This window comes from Hylobates moloch, unplaced genomic scaffold (genome assembly GCF_009828535.3).
Source record: "Hylobates moloch isolate HMO894 unplaced genomic scaffold, HMol_V3 SCAFFOLD_11, whole genome shotgun sequence".
Taxonomy (NCBI): Eukaryota; Metazoa; Chordata; class Mammalia; order Primates; family Hylobatidae; genus Hylobates; species Hylobates moloch.
Genome location: NW_026652286.1, coordinates 43,509,680 through 43,531,510, shown reverse-complemented (window position 1 = coordinate 43,531,510; position 21,831 = coordinate 43,509,680). Strand labels below are relative to the sequence as shown.

The 21,831-nt window shown below is 40.7% G+C and overlaps 1 protein-coding gene across 8 annotated transcripts in view; it reads left to right on the top strand.

Annotated features, from left to right (window-relative positions):
- Nucleotides 1–21,831, top strand: part of STIM1 (stromal interaction molecule 1) — a 230,750-nt gene that overhangs the window by 147,735 nt on the left and 61,184 nt on the right. For all 8 annotated transcript variants that reach the window (XR_009215733.1, XR_009215732.1, XM_058446940.1 and 5 more), the window contains one exon: nt 13,153–13,267. Coding sequence is in view for 6 of the 8 variants with exons in the window: in XM_058446940.1 (XP_058302923.1) it covers nt 13,153–13,267 (115 nt within the window). In the remaining 2 variants the exon portion in view is untranslated. The remainder of the gene's footprint in view (nt 1–13,152; nt 13,268–21,831) is intronic.

The window sequence follows — 21,831 nt, the reverse complement described above, 5'->3', positions numbered from 1 at the left end:
CTCCGCCTTCCAGGTTTAAGCAATTGTCCTGCCTCAGCCTCCCAAGTAGCTGGGATTGCAGGTGTGCGCCATCCTGCCTAGCTGATTTTTGTATTTTTAGTGGAGACAGGGTTTCACAATGTTGGCCTGGCTGGTCTCAAACTCCTGACCTCAGGTGATCCACCTGCTTCATCCTCCCAATGTGCTGGGATTGCAGGCATGAGCCACTGCGCCCGGCCAAAATTTTCAGATTTTTAAATTTAGGTTCAACTTTTTAAAATGCTGTGCAGGCCAGTAAAAGACACACACAAAGGCGATTTATGACTTCTGCAAACATGTCTCATTTAATCCTTACCATACCTGAATGAGGGGCACTATTAACCCTAATTTTGAGAGGAAAATAGACTCAGAGAGGCAAAGTAGCTTGCCCAAAAGTCACACAGCAAGTAAGTAGCCCGTTTCTACAGGTTCTGCCTTTCTTTATTTCTTTTTATTATTATATATTTTAAGTTCTAGGGTACATGTGCACAACGTGCAGGTTTGTTACATAGGTATACATGTGCTATGTTGGTTTACTGCACCCATCAACTTGTCATTTACATTAGGTATTTCTTCTAATGCTATCCCTCCCCCAGCCCCCCAGCCCCCAACAGGCCCTGGTGTATGGTATTCCCCTCCCTGTGTCTATATGTTCTCATTGTTCAACTACCACTTATAAGTGAGAACATGTGGTGTTTGGGTTTCTGTCCTTGTGATATTTTGCTGAGAATGACGGTTTCCAGCTTCATCCAAGTCCCTGCAAAGAACATGAACTCATCCTTTTTTATGGCTGCATAGTAGTCCATGGTGTATATGTGCCACATTTTCTTTATCCGGTTTATTATTGATGGACATTTGGGTTGGTTCCAAGTCTTTGCTATTGTGAATAGTGCTGCAATAAACATATGTGTGCATGTGTCTTTATAGCAGCATGATTTATAATCCTTTGGGTATAAATGCAGTATTGGGATGGCTGGGTCAAATGGTATTTCTAGTTCTAGATCCTTGAGGAATCACCACACTGTCTTCCACAATGGTTGAACTAATTTACACTCCCACCAACAGTGTAAAAGCGTTCCTATTTCTCCACATCCTTTCCAGCATCTGTTGTTTACTGACTTTTTAATGATCACCATTCTAACTGGCTTGAGATAGTATCTCATTGTGGTTTTGATTTGCGTTTCTCTGATGGCCAGTGAAGATGAGCATTTTTTCATGTGTCTATTGGCTGCATAAATGTCTTCTTTTGAGAAGTGTCTGTTCATATCCTTTGCCTACTTTTTGACGGGGTCGTTTGTTTTTTTCTTGTAAATTTGTTTAAGTTCTTTGTAGATTCTGGATATTAGCCCTTTGTCAGATGGATAGATTGCAAAAATTTTCTCCCATTCTGTAGGTTGCCCGTTCACTCTGCTGATAGTTTCTTTTGCTGTGCAGAAGCTCTTTAGTTTAATTAGATCCCATTTGTCTATTTTTGCTTTTGTTGCCATTGCTTTTGGTGCTTTAGTCATGAAGTCTTTGCCCATGCCTATGTCCTGAATGGTATTGCCTAGGTTTTCTTCTAGGGTTTTTATGGTTTTAGGTCTTACATTTAAGTCTTTAATCCATCTCAAGTTAATTTTTATATAAGGTGTAAGGGAGGGATCCAGTTTCAGCTTTTTACACATGGCTAGCCAGTTTTCCCAGCACCGTTTATTAAATAGGGAATCCCTTCTCCATTGCTTGTTTTTGTCAGGTTTGTCAAATATTTGATGGTTGTAGATGTGTGGTGTTATTTCTGAGGGCTCTGTTCTGTTCCATTGATCTATATCTCTGTTTTGGTACCAGTACAATGCTGTTTTGGTTACTGTAGGCTTGTAGTATAGTTTGAAGTCAGGTAGTGTGATGCCTCCAGCTTTGTTCTCTTTGCTTAGGATTGTCTTGGCTATGTGGACTCTTTTTTGGTTCCATATGAACTTTAAAGTAGTTTTTTCCAATTCTGTGAGGAAAGTCAATGGTAGCTTGATGGGGATAGCATTGAATCTATAAATTACCCTGGGCAGTGTGGCCATTTTCATGATATTGATTCTTCCTATCCATGAGCATGGAATGTTCTTCCATTTGTTTGTGTCCTCTTTTATTTCGTTGAGCAGTGGTTTGTAGTTCTCCTTGAAGAGGTCCTTCACATCCCTTGTAAGTTGGATTCCTAGGTATTTTATTCACTTTGTAGTAATTGTGAATGGGAATTCACTCACGATTTGGCTCTTTGTTTGTCTATTCTTGGTGTATAGGAATGCTTGTGATTTTTGCACATTGATTTTGTATCCTGAGACTTTGCTGAAGTTGCTTATCAGTTTAAGGAGATTTTGGGCGGAGACGATGGGGTTTTCTAAATATACAATCATATCATCTGCAAACAGAGACGATTTGACTTCTTCTTTTCCTAATTGAATACCCTTTATTTCTTTCTCTTGCCTGAATGCCCTGGCCAGAACTTCCAATACTATGTTGAATAGGAGTGGTGAGAGAGGGCATCCTTGTCTTGTGCCGGTTTTCAAAGGGAATGCTTCCAGTTTTTGCCCATTCAGTATGATATTGGCTGTGGGTTTGTCATAAATAGCTCTTATTATTTTGAGATATGTTCCATCAGTACCTAGTTTATTGAGAGTGTTTAGCATGAAGGGTTGTTGAATTTTGTCAAAGGCCTTTTCTGCATCTATTGAGATAATCATGTGATTTTTGTCGTTGGTTCTGTTTATGTGATATATTACATTTATTGGTCTGCGTATGTTGAACCAGCCTTGCATCCCAGGGATGAAGCCAACTTGATCGTAGTGGGTAAGCTTTTTGATGTGCTGCTGGATTTGGTTTGCCAGTATTTTATTGAGGATTTTTGCATCGATGTTCATTGGGGACACTGGACTAAAATTCTCTTTTTTTGTTATGTCTCTGCCAGGCTTTGGTATCAGGATGATGCTGGCCTCATCAAATGAGTTAGGGAGGATTCCCTCTTTTTCTGTTGATTGGAATAGTTTCAGAAGGAATGGTACCAGCTCCTCTTTGTACCTCTGGTAGAATTCGGCTGTGAATCCATCTGGTCCTGGACTTTTCTTAGTTGGTAGGCTATTAATTATTGCCACAATTTCAGAACCTGTTATTGGTCTGTTCAAAGATTCAACTTCTTCCTGATTTAGTCTTGGGAGGGTGTATGTGTCGAGGAATTTATCCATTTCTTCTAGATTTTCTAGTTTATTTATTTTATATTTTATATTATTTTATTCTTTTTGTGTAAGGTGTTTATGGTATTCTCTGATGGTAGTTTGTATTTCTGTGGGATTGGTGGTGATATCCCTTTTATCATTTTTTATTGCATCTATATGATTCTTCTCCTTTATTAGTCTTGCTAGCAGTCTATTTTGTTGATCTTTTCAAAAACCAGCTCCTGGATTCATTGATTTTTTTTTTTTTTTTTTTGAGACAGAGTATCCCTCTGTTGCCCAGGCTGGAGTGCAGTGGCATGATCTTGGCTTACTGCAAGCTCCACCTCCCGGTTTCACGCCATTCTCCTGCCTCTGTCTCCCGAGTAGCTGGTACTACAGGCGCCCGCCACCATGCCTGGCTAATTTTTTTGTGTTTTTGTAGTAGAGACGGGGTTTCACCATGTTAGCCAGGATGGTCTCGATCTCCTGACCTCGTGATCTGCCCGTGTTGGTCTCTCAAAGTGCTGGGATTACAGGCGTCAGCCACCGCACCCGGCCGATTCATTGATTTTTTGAAGGTTTTTTTGTGTCTCTATGTCCTTCAGTTCTGCTGTGATCTTAGTTATTTCTTGTTTTCTGCTAGCTCTTGAATTTGTTTGCCATTTCTTCTCTAGTTCTTTTAATTGTGATGTTAGGGTGTCGATTTTAGATCTTTCTTGCTTTCTCTTGTGGGCATTTGGTGCTATAAATTTCCCTCTACACACTGTTTTAAATGTGTCCCAGAGATTCTGGTATGTTTTGTCTTTGTTCTTATTGGTTTCAAAGAACATCTTTATTTCTGCCTTAATTTCATTATTTATCCAGTAGTCATTCAGGAGCAGGTTGTTCAGTTTCCACGTAGTTGTGTGGTTTTGAGTGAACTTCCTAATCCTGAGTTCTAATTTGATTGCACTGTGGTCTGAGAGACAGTTTGTTTTGATTTCTGTTCTTTTACATTTGCTGACGAGTATTTTACTTCCAACTATGTGGTCAATTTTAGAGTAAGTGTGATGTTGTGCTGAGAAGAATGTATATTCTGTTGATTTGGGGTGGAGAGTTCTGTAGATGTCTATTAGGTCTGCTTGGTCCAGAGCTGAGTTCAAGTCCTGGATATCCTTGTTAATTTTCTGTCTTGTTTATCTGTCTAATATTGACAGTGGGGTGTTAAAGTCTCCCATTATTATTGTGTGGGAGTCTAAGTCTCTTTGTAGATCTCTAAGAACATGCTTTATGAATCTGCATGCTCTTGTATTGGGTGTGTATATATTTATGATAGTTAGCTCTTCTTGTTGAATTGATCCCTTTACCATTATGTAATGGCCTTCTTTGTCTCTTTTGATCTTCGTTGATTTAAAGTCTGTTTTATCAGAGACTAGGATTGCAACCCCTGCTTTTTATTGCTTTCCATTAGCTTGGTAGATCTTCCTCTGTCCCTTTATTTTGAGTCTATGTGTGTCTTTACACGTGAGATGGGTCTCCTGAATACAGCTACTGATGGGTCTTGACTCTTTATCAAATTTGCCAGTCTGTGTCTTTTAATTGGGGCATTTAGCCCATTTACATTTAAGGTTAATATTGTTATGTGTGAATTCGATCCTGTCATTATGATGCTAGCCGGTTATTTTGCCCATTAATTGATGCAGTTTCTTCATAGCATTGATGGTCTTTACAATTTGGCATATTTTTGCAGTGGCTGGTACTGGTTGTCCTTTCCATGTTTAGTCCTTCCTTCAGGAGCTCTTGTAAGGCAGGGCTGGTGGTGACAAAATCTCTCAGCATTTGCTTGTGTGTAAAGTGTTTTATTTCTCCTTCACTTATGAAGCTTATATGAAGTTCTTGGTTGAAAATTCTTTTCTTTAAGAATGTTGAATATTGGCCCCCACTCTCTTCTGGCTTGTAGGGTTTCTGCCAAGAGATCCACTGTTAGTCTGATGGGCTTCCCTTTGTGGGTAACCCGACCTCTCTCTCTGGCTGCCCTTAACATTTTTTCCTTCATTTCAACTTTGGTGAATCTGACAATTATGTGTCTTGAGGTTGCTCTTCTCAAGGAGTATCTTTGTGGTGTTCTGTGGATTTCCTGAATTTGAATGTTGGCCTGCCTTGCTAGATTGGGGAAGTTCTCCTGGATAATATCCTGAAGAGTGTTTTCTAACTTGGTTGCATTCTCCCTGTCACTTTTAGGTACACCAATCAAATGTAGATTTGGTCTTTTCACATAGTCCCATATTTCTTGGAGGCTTTGTTCGTTTCTTTTTACTTTTTTCTCTCATCTTGTCTTCTTGCTTTATTTCATTAATTTGATCTTCAATCACTGATATCTTTTATTCCACTTGATCAAATCGGCTATTGAAGCTTGTGTATGCTTCACGAAGTTCTTGTACTGTGGTTTTCAGCTCCATCAGGTCATTTAAGCTCTTCTCTACACTGGTTATTCTAGTTAGCCATTTGTCTAACCTTTTTTCAAGGATTTTAGCTTCCTTGCAGTGGGTTAGAACATGATCCTTTAGCTCGGAGAAGTTTGTTATTACCGACCTTCTGAAGCCTACTTCTGTCAACTTGTTAAACTCATCCTCCCTCCAGTTTTGTTCCCTTGCTGGTGAGGAGTTGTGTTCCTTTGGAGGAGAAGAGGCGTTCCGGTTTTTGGAATTTTCAGCCTCTCTGTTCTGGTTTCTCCCCATCTTTGTGGTTTTATCTACCTTTGGTCTTTGATGTTGGTGACCTACAGATGGGGTTTTGGTGTGGGATGTCCTTTTTGTTGATGTTGATGCTATTCCTTTCTGTTTGTTAGTTTTCCTTTTAACAGACAGGCCCCTCAGCTGCATGTCTATTGGAGTTTGCTGGAGGTCCACTCCGGACCCTGTTTGCCTGGGTATCACCAGTGGAGGCTGCAGAACAGCAAATATTGCTGCCTGATCCTTCCTCTGGAAGCTTTGCTCCAGAGGGTCACCTGCCTGTATGAGGTGTCTGTCGGTCCCTACTGGGAGGTGTCTCCCAGTCAGGCTACATGAGGGTCAGGGACCCACTTGAGGAGGCAGTCTGTCCATTATTAGAGCTCAAACGCTATGCTGGGAGAACCATTGCTCTCTTCAGAGCTGTCAGGCAGGGACGTTTAAGTCTGCAGAAGCTGTCTGCTGCCTTTTGTGCAGCTATGCCCTGCCCCCAGAGACGGAATCTAGAGAGGCAGTAGGTCTTGCTGAGCTGTGATGGGCTCTGCCCAGTTTGAGCTCCTTGCCACTTTATTTACACTGTGAGCATAGAACTGCCTGCTCAAGCCTCAGCAATGGCGGATGCCCCTCCCCCCACCAAGCTCCAGTGTCCCGGGTTGATCTCAGACTGCTGTGCTAGCAGCAAGGAAGGCTCTGTATGTGTGTGGGACCCGCCGAGCCAGGCACGGGAGGGAATCTCCTGGATCTGCCAGTTGCGAAGACCGTGGGAAAAGTGCAGTATTTGGGCAGAAGTGTATCATTCCACCAGGTGGAGTCACTCACGGCTTCTCTTTGGTTAGGAAAGGGAAATCCCCTGACCCCTTGCACTTCCCAGGTGAGGCGATGCCCCGCCCTGCTTTGGCTTATCCTCCGTGGGGCTGCACCCACTGTCCAACCAGTCCCAATGAGATGAACCAGGTACCTCAGTTGGAAATGCAGAAATCACCTGTCTTCTGCATTGATCTCACTGGGAGCTGTAGACCGGAGCTGTTCCTATTTCGCCATCTTGGAAGTCCACCGGGTTCTGCCTTTCTGACTCTTGAGGCCTGATTGTTGCAGCTTCATTTCTTTATTTTCTAAAGAGGTCCCATTCAGCATAAGTACCTTCCTTCAGATAGAGCTTCTATTTGCCAGTTCCTCTTTTGGCATCATCTTCTCTCTGACCTTGTTTTCTGACCCTACTTGTTTTTTGTGTGCTTTGTGGCACCAGTAGAGTCTGTATGTGAGTCCCTTGCACTTTCTTTCTGAGTTTCTCTGCTCTCCACTTACCTCGGTGATCAGACTTGACTATAAAAATGAGTCTATTTCTTGTTGATTGCCTATAAGCAGCTGGTATCTCACATCAGATGGTTTCCTGGAGTTATCTGATAATGGCAGAAAATCCCCTTCCTTGGAGATTTTGGCATTTCTGCTCCCAAGGCCTGCTTGTGATAACTGTCTTTCTAGTCTTAGATTAAGAGGTTCTAGGTTTGAGCCTATGAGGACCAAAGAAGGGTATATCTTGAAGAACCTGATTAATCAAACCTAAAAAATCATGAGGATAGCAGATTTGATCTCTAAAATATATCCCAATTCTGACAAATTCTCATCACTTCCACAGCTACCACCTTGTTTCAAGCCACCATTAGCTCATGTTATTGCAATAGCCACCTGAGTGATTTCTCTGTATCTGCCCTTTCCCTTTTATAGTCTATACTTTTTAACACAGTATCCAGAGAAATCGTTTTAAAAATATAAATGTCTTCCTGTTATACCTCTGTTCAAATCCCTGTAACAGCTCCCATCTCAGAGTGAAAAATCAAAGTCTTGATAATAGCCTAAAAAGGCAGCTGGGTGCAGTGGCTCACGCCTACAATCCCAGCACTTTGGGAGGCCGAGGCAGGTGGATCACCTGAGGTCTGGAGTTCAAGAGCAGCCTGACTAACATGGAGAAACCCCGTCTCTATTAAAAAATACAAAATTAGCCGGGAGTGGTGGTGCATGCCTGTAATCCCAGCTACTCGGGAGGCTGAGACAGGAGAATTGCTTGAAATTGCGAGGTGGAGGTTGTGGTGAGCCAAGTTTGTGCCCTTGCACTCCCGCCTGGGCAATAAGAACGAAACTCCGTCTCAAAAAAAAAAAAAAAAAAAGGCCTAAAAAGGTGGCATCTGTGTTCTGGAACCCTGTGGCTTCTTTGACTTCATCTTCTGCTAGTTACCACCTTACTCATTTCTCTCCAGCCATACTGGCCTTCTTGTTATTCCTTGAACATACCAAGTATGTTCTCTTGCCTCAGGGACTTTGCATCTGCCCTTCTCCATTCTTGGGATACTCTTCTCCCAGTTATTCTGCATGCCTTTCTCCCACACCTCCTTTAAATATTTGCTTTAAAGTCACCTTCTTATCTTTTGCCTTCTTGCACTCCTAAAGGCAAAATGGATCACGAGCAGCTCTACTGGAGCCACCCACAAAAATCTGGCCACAGTTCTTGCTTTTGTTGCATCTGCTCAAACCAGCATGGTCTGATCTGGAAATATAGCCTCAATATATGCCTCCAGTGTTGCCATCAGTACGTGAAGGATATAGGTTTCATTAAATTGGACTAAGTGATCTTCCTTGAATGGATTATCCAAGGCATCCACCCAATGAAAAATCATATTAGCTGTTTGTACATAAAATAAAAATGAAGAAAATGAAGTCAGCTTCTTAATGACTCCTTGATTCCTCTCATTAAAATGACAAATTGTGAATACCACTACTCTTGGCATCTCCTATTCCTCTTCCCTGCTTGTTTTTTTATTTAAATTATATTTTATTTAAAAACATTTTTAAAGTTTTATTTTATTTGTAATTGATACATAACAGTTGTACATATTGACCAGGCATGGTGGCTGACGCCTGTAATCCGAGCACTTTGGGAGGCTGAGGCAGGAGGATTGCTTGAACTCAGGAGTTTGAGACCAGCTTGGGCAACATAGTGAGACACTGTCTCTACAAAAAATTTAAAAAAATAGCTGGGTACGGTGGTGCACACATATAGTCCAAGTTACTTGGGAAGCTGAGGCAGGAGGATCACCCAGCCTGGGTGACAGAGCGAGACACTGTCTCAAAAACAACAACAACAAAAAACTCCACCAACCAACCAACCATCCAAAAAAACTACTTATTTATAGGATACAGTGTGATGTTTTGATACATGTACACAATGTATAATGATCAAATTAGGGGGTAATTAGTATATCTGTAATCTCAAACATATATCATTTCTTTGTGGTGAACATTCAAAATCCTTTCTTCTAGCTATTTTGAAATATACACTATATTATTATTAACTAAAATCACCCTACTGTGCAATGGAACACTAGAACTTATAAACTTACCCTCCCAACTGTAAATTTGTACCCACTGACCAATCTCTCACCATCTCCCTGTCTACCTTTCCCAGATTCTGGTAACCACTATCCTATGTTCTACTTCTATGAGATCAGCTTTTTAAGATTCCATATATGAGTGAGAACATGTGGTATTTATTTTTCTGTGCCTGGCTTATTTCACTTAGCATAATGTCCTCGAGGCACATCCATGTTGCCACAAATGACAGAATTTCATTCTTTTTTTCTTTATGGTCGAATAGTATGCTGTTGTGTAAATATACGACATTTTCTTTAAACACTCATTTGCTGGTGGGCCCTGAGGTTGATTCCATATCTTGGCTATTGTGAATAGTGCTGCAATAAACATGGGAGTGACGATGTCTCTTCAACATGCTGATTTCATTTCCTTTGGATGTGTACCCAATAGTGGGATTGCTGGATCATATGGTAGTTCTATTTTTCATGTTTTGAGGAACCTCCATACTGTTTTATATAGTGACTGTACTAATTTACACTGCCACCAACAGTGTGTAAGGGTTCCCCTTTCTTTATATCCTTGGCAGCATTTGTTATTTGTTATTTTTTTTTGGTAATAGCCATACTAACTGGGGTGAGATGATATCTCATTGTGGTTTTGATTTCCATTTCCCTGATGATTAGTGATATTGAGCATATTTTTCACATACCTTTTGGACTTTGTTTTCTTTTTTCTCTGAGACAAGGTCTTGCTCTGTCACCCAGGCTGGAGTACAGTGGCATGATCACAACTCATTACAACCTTGATCTCCCAGGCTCAAGTGATCCTCTGACCTCAGGCTCTAGCTTCAGCCTATAGCTGGGACCACAGGCATAAACCACCACACCTGGATAATTTTTTTTTTTTTAATTTTTTGCACAGACGGAGTCTCCCTATGCTGCCCAGGCTGGTCTCAAAATCCTGAGCTCAAGTGAGCCTCCCACTTTCGCTTCCCAAAGTGCCATGATTACAGGCATGAACCACTGTGCTCAGTCTTGTTTGTCTTCTTTTGAGAAATGTCTAGTTAGATCTTTCACCCATTTTTTAATCTGATTTTTTTTCTATTGAGTTGTTCAAGTCCTTATATATTCTAGATGTTAACCCCTTGTCAGATGTATAATTTGCAGATGTTTTCTCCCATTCTGTAGGTTGTCTCTTCACTTTTCATTATTTCCATTTTATTTTGATTTAATCCCATTTATCTATTTTTGTATTTTGTTGCCCGTGGTGGTGGTGGTGGTTTTTTTTTTGGCAGTGCGGTGATGTGATGTTAGCTCACTGCAGCCCCCACTTCCTGGGTTCAAGTGATTCTCCTGCCTCAGCCTCCCGAGTAACTGGGATTACAGGCATGTGCCACCATGCCCAGCTAATTTTTGTATTTTTAGTAGAGTTGGGGTTTCACCATGCTGGCCAGGCTGGTCTCCAACTCCCGACTTCAGGCGATCCACCTGCCTTGGCCTCCCAAAGTGCTGGGATTACAGGCATGAGCCACTGCACCCGGCCCCCAGTACCGTTTATTGAAGAGATTATCCTTTCCTCAATGTTTGTTCATGCATTTGTCTAAAATCAATTGGCTATACATATGTGGGTTTTATTCCTGTGTTCTGTATTCTTTTCCGTTGGTCTATATGTCTGTTTTTATGCCAGCACCATGCTGTTTCAGTTACTGTTGTTTTGGAGAATATTTTAAAGTCAGATGGTGTGATTGCTCTAGCTTTGTTCTTTTCACTCAAGATGGCTTTGGCTATTCAGGTTTCTTTATGGTTCCATATGAATTTTAGGATTTTTTTTCTATTTCTTTCAAGAATGTCATTGAAATTTAGATAGGGATTACATTGAATCCATAGATTGCTTTGGGTAGTATGAATATTTTAACAATATTAATTCTTCCAACCCATGTACGTGGGATATCTTTCCATTTATTTGTGTCTTCTTCAATTTAGTTCATCAGTAGTTTACAGTTTTCATTGTAGAGATCTTTTACCTCCTTGGTTAAATTTATTCTTAGATATTTTATTATTTTTTGTAGTTATTGTAAATGGGATTGCTTTTTTGATTTCTTTTTCAGATTTGTTTACTAGTTCTAACAGTTTTTTGGTGGTGTCTGTAGGTTTTTCTAGATTTAATATCATGTTATTGGCTGGGCATGGTGGCTCACATCTGTAATTCCAGCACTTTGGGAAGCAGAGGTGGGTGGATCCCTTGAGATCAGGAGTTTGAGACCAGCCTGGGTAACGTGGTAAAATCCCGTCTCTACCAAAAATACAAAAAATTAGCCAGGTGGGGTGGCGTGCACACCTGTAGTCCCAGCTACTTGGGAGGCAGAGATGGGAGGATCTCTTGAGGCCCAGGAGGTGGAGGTTGCAGTCAGCTGAGATCATGTCACTGCACTACAGCCTGGGTGACAGAATAAGAACCTGTCTCAAAAAAAAAAAAAAAAAAAAAAGAGAAGATCATGTTGTCTGCATGCAGGGGCAGTTTGACTTCCTTCTTTCCAATTTTGATGCCTTTCTTCTTTCCTTCCTTCCCTTCCTTTCCTTTCTTTCTTTCCTCTTGCCTAATTCCTCTGGCTAGGACTTTCATTACTATGTTGAATAATAGCGGTGAATGAAGGCATCCTTTTCTTGTTCCAGATTTTAGAGGAAAAGCTTTCAACTTTTCCCTGTTCGATGTATTAGATGTGGGTTTGTCATATATGGCCTTTATTGTGTTGAGGTATATTCCTTCTATACCCAATTTGATTGCAGAGCTGGGGGCTGGAATCAACTGAAGTCTCAGTCACTCACATACCTGACTCCTGAACTTGAAGACTCAAACAGCTGGGCTACTCACACATTTCTATCTCTGCATAGACTTTCCACATGATATCTCCAGCAGGGTGGCTTCAGGGTAGCCAGGCTTCTTACATTTTGACTCAGGGCCTCTCAGGGCCCAAAAGAGAGAGAGCCAGGTGAAATTTATATTGCTTTTTCTAACCTAGACTTGGGTGTCATGCAACATCACTGCTGCCACATTCTGTTTGTTAGAAGATGAGTCACTAATGTCAGCCTATATTAAAGGGGAGAGAAATCCACCTTTAATGGGAGGATTGTCAAACAATTTGTGGACATGTTTTAAAACCATCACATTCGGCCGGGTACGGTGGCTCACACCTATAATCCTAGCACTTTGGGAAACCGAGATGGGTGGATTGCCTGAGCTCAGGAGTTTGAGACCAGCCTGGGCAACGGTGAAACCCCATTTTTACTAAAATGCAAAGAGTTAGCTGGGTCGGGTGGCACATGCCTGTAATCCCAGCCACTCAGGAGGCTGAGACAAGAGAATTGCTTGAACTTGGGAGGTGGGGGTTGCAGTGAGCCGAAATCGCGCCACTGCACTCCAGCCTGGGCGATGAGCGAGACTCTGTCTCAAGACAGACAGACAGACAAACAAACAAACAAACAAACAAACAACCATCATGAGAAAATATTGTGGAAATTCTTAGAATATTGCTTAATTTATAAGCAAGTACTCAAACATTTTAAATTCTTCCTTCCTTTTTTCTTTCCTCTTTTAGCTTATTGATTTTCAGTTAACTCTCATGTATTGTCTTTTCATAATTAAAAAATGAGGAAAGAATTTCTGATTTATATATATTTTTCAAGTGAGACATGTAACAAAGAGGAAGTGATAGTTTAGTTGGCAATGGACATGTGCATAAGGAAGGATACATGAGTGATGTGATACACTTGTATGTTGGGTAGATGGAATGTGTTATGGCTAGCTAGAGGCAGGTGACCTGTGTGGAGATCTTGATGGGCTGACTCCTAGGTATCTCTTGTGACTTGTGTACTTTTCCCTTGCAGTTCCTGAGGGAAGACCTCAATTACCATGACCCAACAGTGAAACACAGCACCTTCCATGGTGAGGATAAGCTCATCAGCGTGGAGGACCTGTGGAAGGCATGGAAGTCATCAGAAGGTAATAGGCAGCCTGGTCATCAATCCTAGTTGTGGGAAGGTTTAGAGAAGAGAGAAGCAGCAACTTGGCCTTAAAAGAACATGTATATAAAATGCTTAGTAAAGGGCAAATTATTGAAATTATTCTACATACAGTCACTAAATAAGACTGAATATAGTCACTCTGCTGGGCATGGGGGAAGGTTCTCCAGAGTTGGCGTTTTTCTTCCTTAGAATACTTTTTGAGTTCTGTCCTATTCCTACCCCTTTCCTCACCCACCTGACCCTGGCATAGGAATCTTCCAGGTTCTGCTGCTTTATCTCCAGAGACAGGGAGCTTGCTGGTCTCTTGAGGCAGCCCCTTTCTTCTCTAGCTTCCCACTTAGTCCCAGCTCTGCTGAGTCCTAGACAATTCAAAGATTGGGTGAGGGTACAGACAGACTCTCTCATTTGCTATACCATCTTGATTGAAAGCTTTTCTATACCATTTTGGTTGAAAGCACTAGTGTAGAGCGACTCTCTCCTGAGTCTTCTTTTTTCCAGGTTAAATAGCCCTACTTCTTGAAGAAAACATTTTCTCAGCCTCCTTCTCATCTTGATTTCCTGCCTATAAGCACTTTTGTTAATGTGTTTCTTAGATCCTATAGTTGGCTGCAGACCTCCAAGTGTGATTTTATCATCACAGAGTTGAGCAGGACTGTCACCTTCTTGTTTCTGAATCCTGTGCATCTGTTAATGCAGTCTGATTAGATACTGGTGCCTCACTAGTCATATCACTCTGCTGACCCATGTTGAGCTTAATGAAAACTTCAGATTTCTGTAAAACTGCTAAACCATGATTACCATTTTTTTTTCTGGAGCATTTCCTTCAGAGTTCTTAGTGAAAGAGCATGTCTAATTGTGCGAGACTTGACAGGGAAGGGGAACAGGGCTTTAGCTTCCTCTCCATTTATATCTGTGGCTAGGGCACAGATAACAATAAGACTAGAAGAAATCTCTCTTCCCAGGGTCTCTTAGGGCAGGTTCTGATGCTAACAGGGGTTAAATGTAAGTAACCATCAGGATCCCTGGCTTTTATCTGAAGAACCTTAGGCCTAGATGTATAAAGTTACTTGTCATTATCATGCATTTAGTAGAGCCAGAACTTCAGCTCTGTAAGCCAATGCTTTTCAATACCCTCTTGGTTGAAAGCATTAGTCTAGGGTAGAGAAGACTAGTTTCGGTAGGAATGAGGCAGTTTCTATTTTTATTTACATTTTAATTTAGGCTTATAGAATTTGAGATCTGAAAGGGATAATCTATATTGTAGATGGGGAGCATTAAATGTGAAGCAGGAATACCTGGATTCTAACTGATTATGGGATGGACAGGCTGATGCTTCCTGTTAACGCTATGTTTTATCAATGTAGAAGAAAAATTAGGCAGCTATAGGAGAGAGCTTCCTGGTTATCTTTGGAAGCTGAGTTCCTTCTGGGGGCTTTTCTTTAATAGCTCTGGAGCAACTCAGGCTATGTACTGATGAAGATTAAGCAGTGACATGAGCTTTGGAACTATACCAGCGGTGCCAGGAAAAAAATCTTCCATTAGCATCATTTAGTTTTGGCTTTCTTATTTTTCTCTAATAACATGAGGACAGGGTGGCTGGTTTTTAAGAGTGGGTTTCAAAAATAGGAACTTAGAATTAAAGATGGCAGGGAGAGCATTCTGGCCTTTTCTGAAAGCTCACATGGAAGTATCTAGGAAAGGAAAGTGAGAGGGCAGAAACAGAGGGACTAAATCATAATGCTAGAAAACAGCTCCAGGCAGTTTTCTGGCAAGGACTTTATTTTTGGACTTAGCAACTATTTGGAACACTTCCAGTGTATTCTAAATTACAGGAAAATGAAAGACAATGGAGTGAGGTTTTTTGGGGGAGAGTCCTCATTAACCATGAGTGCAGAAAAGCATTTCAATGCAGTGATGTAGTTCACAGCTAAGATGAGAAATGATATACATATGTACCCTATTAGAATTTGCTCACTGTGTGTTATACCTGGTGATTTGACAGACTAAAAGTGAGAATTTTTATATGTCCTCTTCCTCCCAATAATTTGCTTCATTATTCAGAGAAAGGCCCCTAATCTCTCTGGAGTGATGATTTCCAGAGCTACAAAAAGCATTTAATATTCTGGCACTGGCTCAAAATAGCTGTTCTGAGTTTAGCTAGATGATGTAGATGTCAGCAGTGGTCATTTGTGTTCAGAACATCAGCTGGCTAGTGTCAGTACCATCTGTGTGATTAGCATTGTTAACATTTTTCTGACTAATGTTGCGAGCCAATCTTTTCTCTGTGTTATATAGATCTTAGCAGAAAAGTTTTCTAATCTCTATCTTAGCCAACTCTGGGCTTTAGTAATAAAAACAGCAGCAGCAACAACAAAAACTGAAAAACTACTTTAACATTTATATAGTATTTAATATGTGCTAGGCACTGTTTCTAAGTGTTTTACATATATTAAATTATTTCTCACAGAAACCATATGAAGTATAGATATTATGATTATATAGAGTTAGCACAGACTTCACGAGTTAAGTTCACAGCCCCCAATAAGATTACTCTCACTTCAGACATCAGCCATAATTTCAAGCTGTTCCCAGGTCACCTGCACTTCTGACCAGCTGGCTACAATTCATGTATTACCATGGCCTTCTCAGGTTTGATAATTAACTAGGACTACTCAGAGAATTCAAGAAAGCCCTATACTTATGATTACAATTTTATTATAAAAGTTACAAATCAGGAGCAGCCAAAACAAGAAATTTATAGGGCAAGATATGGGAAGAGTCCTGAATATGGCACTTTTGTGTCCTCTCCTTGTGGGATCAGGACACATATCTCTTTCCAGCACATCAGAGTGTTTGCCAGCTAGGAAACTCAACTGAACTTTGGTGTTCAGTGTTTTTCTTAGGGTTTCATTACATAGGCAATTTGATTGAATTGTTAGGCACAGGATTGAACTTAATTTCCAGCTCCCTTTTTCTCCATGAAGGTTGGATTAGTATCACCGGGCTCAGAGCCCCAGTGTTCTAGTCACGTGGTTGATTTTTATAGTGACCAACCCCCATCCTGAGTCATCTTATTAGCCTGAACTCATGTGTGATCCAAGGGACCCACCAGGAATAATAAAGACATTCCTATCGCTGGGAATATTCCAAAAGTTCAGTGGGTACCTCCCAGTAACCCAGGACAAAGATCTGCCAAATTCTTTATTATACAACATTGAATAATTAAGTATGGAAGAACTGGTAAAGCAGAGTTGAAGAAGGACCAAGAATGAGAGCCACTCCAGGAAATCCAGCAGCAGAGACTAGGGGATTGGCCTTTTCTTTCTTTTTTTTTTTTTTGAGACGGAGTCTCACTCTGTCACCTGGGCTGGAGTGCAGTGGCGCAATCTCAGCTCACTGCAACCTCCGCCTCCCAGGTTCAAGCGATTCTCCTGCCTCAGCCTCCCGAGTAGCTGGGACTACAGGTGTGCGCCACTACGCCCAGCTAATTTTTGTATTTTTAGTAGAGATGGGGTTTCACCATGTTGGTTGGCCAGGATGGTCTCGATCTCTTGACCTCATTATCTGCCCACCTCGGCCTCCCAAAGTACTAGGATTATAGGTGTGAACCTCCGTGCCCGGGGGATTGGCCTTTTCTAATTAGCTACTTTCATATGACTCAGCTTTATTCATTTTTTATTTCTAAGTGTCTTTGCTCAAGAGTCAGATATGACAAGAGAAGAATCAGATTGGCATAGTGTGGATTACAGATTTAAATAGGATGGTGATAGTGGGAGTGTGTGTGTAGGGTTTGGAGAGAGCTGCAATTTCCAGCCCCTACAGGATCATATGAAGTTAGAGGAGTGGCAGTTCTTTAAAGGAAGGGTGGCTGGGTAGATTTTGTAGAATCCTTGAGAAATAGAATTACTGTTTGCATATTTGAGCCATTGGAAACAATAACAGTGTCATTTTTAGAGAAGAATGATGGGAGGCACTGACCTAAGGGAATTCTCCTCTAAAGCATGGCTTTCATTTTTTCTAAGCAAAGTGCATCATTACTGTTTCTCTTCTCCTTTCCTGGACACTAGATTTTAAATGATGCCATCTGCCAAACAAAGTATATTTCTTCTTTTGAGACAGAGTCTCACTCTGTAGCCCAGGCTGGAGTTCAGTGGCATGATCTTGGCTCACTGCAGCCTCTGCCTCCCGGGTTCAAGGATTCTTTTGCCTCAGCCTCCCAAGTAGCTGGGATTACAAGCATGCACCATCACGTCCAGCTAATTTTTGTATTTTTAATAGAGATGGGGTTTTGCCATGTTGGCTAGGCTGGTCTTGAACTCCTGATCTCAAGTGATCCACCTGCCTCAGCCTCCCAAAATGCTGGGATTACAGGCATGAGCCACTGTGCCTGGCGAATATATTTTTTTCTTTCTTTTTCTTTTCCTTTCTTTCTTTCTTTTTTTTTTTTTTTTCTGAGATGGAGTCTTGCTCTGTTGCCCATGCTGGAGTGCAGTGGAATGTTCTCGGCTCACTGCAACCTCTGCCTTCCAAGTTCAAGAGATTCTCCTGCATCAGCCTCCCGAGTAGCTGGGATTACAGGCGTGAACCCCCACGCCCGGCTAATTTTTGTATTTTTAGTAGAGTCGGGGTTTCACCATATTGGACCAGGCTGGTCTCAAACTCCTGACTATAGGTGATCCGCCCGCCTCGGCCTTCCAAAGTTCTAGGATTACAGGCGTGAGCCACCACACTTGGCCAATATTTCTTAAGTAGTAATTTCTTTCCTCATTTTTATGAATCAAGACTTTCTAACTATCAATCTTTGATTCTATGAAATATGATTGCAGCTAAAAGCAAAAGAACCTGGTAGTCTAGTGTGCCTGTGGACTTTGCCGTAGTAGTTGTTTCCAAAAGTTTTTGTTTCCAAACGCCTGGTAGAAAATAAACATTACAGGCCGGGCGTGGTGGCTCACGCCTGTAATCCCAGCACTTTGGGAGGCTGAGGCAGGCAGATCATGAGGTCAGGAGTTCAAGACAAGCCTGGCCAACATGGTGAAACCCCATCTCTACTAAAAATACAAAAAAATTAGCTGGGTGTGGTGGTGGGCACCTGTAATCCCAGCTGCTTGGGAGGCTGAGGCAGGAGAATTGCTTGAAACTGGAAAGCAGAGGTTGCAGTGAGCCGAGATTGTGCCATGGCACTCCAGCCTGGGCAACAAAGAGCGAAACTCCGTCTCCAAAAATAAATAAATAAATAAAATAAACATTACAGTAAATAAGTTCACAGATCTCCTTTTCTGTCTGTGCTATTCTTTGGACAATAGAATTTCTCTGTAGGAAGCAGTGGAGTAGTACAGCAGGTTCCTGAATAATGTCACTTCATTCAACCTTGTTTGATTATAATGCTGATGAAAATAAAAAAATTGCTTCCCTACTGGGACCACTGTCTCTTTGTGGAGTTTGCACATTCTCTCCATGTCTGCATGGGCTTTCTCCAGGTACATCAGTTTCCTCCCACATCCCGAAGATGTGCACTTTAGGTGAATTGGCGTGTCTAAATGGTCCCAGTCTGAGTGAGGGAGAGAGAGAGAGAGGAGGGAGGGAAGGAGGGTTGCGGAGGGAGAGAGAGAGAGAGACAGAGAGAGACAGAATGTGCATGTGTGTGTGTATGTGGTGTGTTCGTGTGTGTGCCCTGCAGTGGAATGGCATCTGATTCAGGGTTGGTTCCCACCTGGCACCCTGAGCTGCTGAGGATAGGCTCCAGCCACTCTCAACCTTGAACTGAAATAAGCAGGTAAATAATTATCTTACTTGCTTTAATCTTCCTTAAATGTATGTACAGGTCACATTTATTTCATTGTGTAATATTAGAAGTGTTTGGGTCTTTATTTGTAATTTTGATGATGTTTTTGTGACCAGAAATATGCCATAATAACGTCACCTTTGTTTATATTAATTAGCCTCTGGTAAAATTGGTTTTGTTAGACATGCTTTTGCTTAAAGTTGCAGTTTCCAACAAACCATTGATGACATTAATTGAGGACTTACTGTACTGGAGAGCTAGGAAGCCTTTAGAAAGAACATCCAGGCCGGGTGCGGTGGCTCATGCCTGTAATCCTAGCACTTTGAGAGGCTGAGGCGGGCAGATCACTTGAGGTCAGGAGTTCAAGACCCACCTGGCCAACATGGTGAAACCCTGTCTCTACTAAAAATACAAAAATGTATTTTTTATTATTAGCCAGGTGTGGTGGTGGGCATCTATAATCCCAGCTACTCAGGAGGCTGAGGCTGGAGAATCGCTTGAACCCAGGGTACGGAGGTTGCAGTAAGCTGAGATCACGACTTCACTCCAGCCTGGGTGAAAGAGCGAAACTCCATCTCAAAAAAAAAAAAAAAAGAAAGAAAGAAAGAAAGCACCCATCAGACCTGCTGACCTCTCTGTTGACACAACACAGGGAGGCCAGGTGGCATCAGACTTCTGTCTAAACCATTTCAAAAGTCAGACCCGTATGAAAGAGTTGGCAGCCCATTTTTGCTTTTACATAAACCTAGTGAGAGATATGTTTATTATTTTCTTTTGGTCATTAAAAATTATTTTTCTAAGTGAACCATCAAGTCATTTAGTTAAAAACCTCAGACATTAGTTGTTTGCTGCTGTATTTTTTGGAAGAATCATACGGTTGGCTTTTTCTTTCCCTTACATTCTTTCGGATAATTTTTTTATCCTGATAATAAAAACAACTAGCATCCATGTAGTGATTTAACTTTTATCACAGTCATTTTATATTTATTTTAAATAGACACTTGAGGATAAAAAGTTTTACCGGTATTCCCATTTAATAAATAAGAAAACTGAGTATCTCTCACCTGAGGGTTCTACCTGTTTAATATATCTTATGTGCATCTCCTATGATACTACCTTAGCTCAACTTCATTATCTTTTTAAAAAGATATTTATTGAGTTGCAATTGACATACAAAAAGGTGTAAATCTCTAAAGTTTACTATTTTTAAGATTTTGGTACATGTATACAATTGTGAAACCATCACTGCATTAAAGATAGTGAATATATTAATCACCCCTAAAAGTTTTCTCATAGTCCTTTGTAGTCTCTGCTCCTCCAGCAACCACTGATCTGCTTTCTGCCATAGATTAGTTTGCATTTGCTACAGTTTTATGTAAATGGAGTTATATAATATGTACTTTTAAAAAATAATCTGGCCACTTTCACTCAGTGTAACTATTTTGAGGTTCATTTATGTTTTGCATGTGTAAATAGTTAACTCCTTTTTATTGCTTAGTAGTAGTCCATTGTAGAGACATACCACAATTTATTTACCTATTTACCTACTGGGAGACATTGAGCTGCTTTTAGTTTTTGGCTATTACAAATAAAGCTGCTATGAACATTCACATGCAAGTCTGTATGGACATATATTTTCTTTTCTCTTAGGTAAATATCTAGGAGTGGAATGACTAGATGATATGGTAGGTATATGTTTTTAAGAAACTGTCAAACTGTTTTCTAAAATAGTTGTATTTTTTATATTCCCACCAGCAGTATATGACATTTTCAGTTCTTCCACATCTTTACAAACACTTGGTATGGTCGGTCTACTTAATTTTAGCCATTCTGATAGTATAATGATCGTGGTTTTATTTTGTATTTGCCTAATGACTAACAATGTTGAGCATCTTTTTATGTACATGTTTCCATTCATATCTCTTTTTTGGTAGAGTATCTGTTAAATCTTTTGTCTGCTTTTTATTGGGTTGTTTTTTTAAATTGAGTTTTGAGAATTCTTTATATATTCTCCATTTAAGTCTTTTATCAAATATATACTTTGCTAAGATTTTCTCCAAATCTGTGGCTTGTCCTATCAGTCTTTTAACAGTGTCTTTTGAAGAGCAGAAAGTTGTAATTTTGATGAAGTCCAGTTTATCAATTTGTTTTTTAATAGATCATGCTTTTGGTATTGTGTCTAATAAATCTTTGCCTAACCCAGGATCACACAAAGATTTCTTTCTAGAAGTTTTGTAGTTTTATGTTTTACATTTAGGTCTATAATTCATTTTGTATTAATTTTTATATGTGGTGTGAAATATGGGACTTACTTCTTTATTGTGCTTACACATGGTCCCATTTGTTCTAGAACCGTTTTTTGAAATACTATTCTTTTCTCCATTGCATTGCCACGCCTCTCATCTTTTGTCAAAAATCAGTTGTTTAAGCTGAGTGCAGTAGCACACACTGTAGTCCCAGCTATTCGGGTGGCTGAGGTGGTGGGGTGGGTGAAAACTGCTTGAGCCCAGGAGTTGGAGTCCAGCTGGGGCAGCATAGCAAGAACCTGTTTCTAAAAAACAAACAAAAATGCCTCAAGTTGTTTGTAGAAGTGTGAGTTTATTTTTGGACTCTCTATTATGATACGCTGATCTATCTGTCTGTCTTTATGCCAGTACCATGCTATTTTGATTACCATAGAATTATAATAATTCTTTCAATCAGGTAGTGTTAGCCCTCCAACTTTGTTCTTCTTTTTCAAGTTGTTTTGGCTGTTTCAC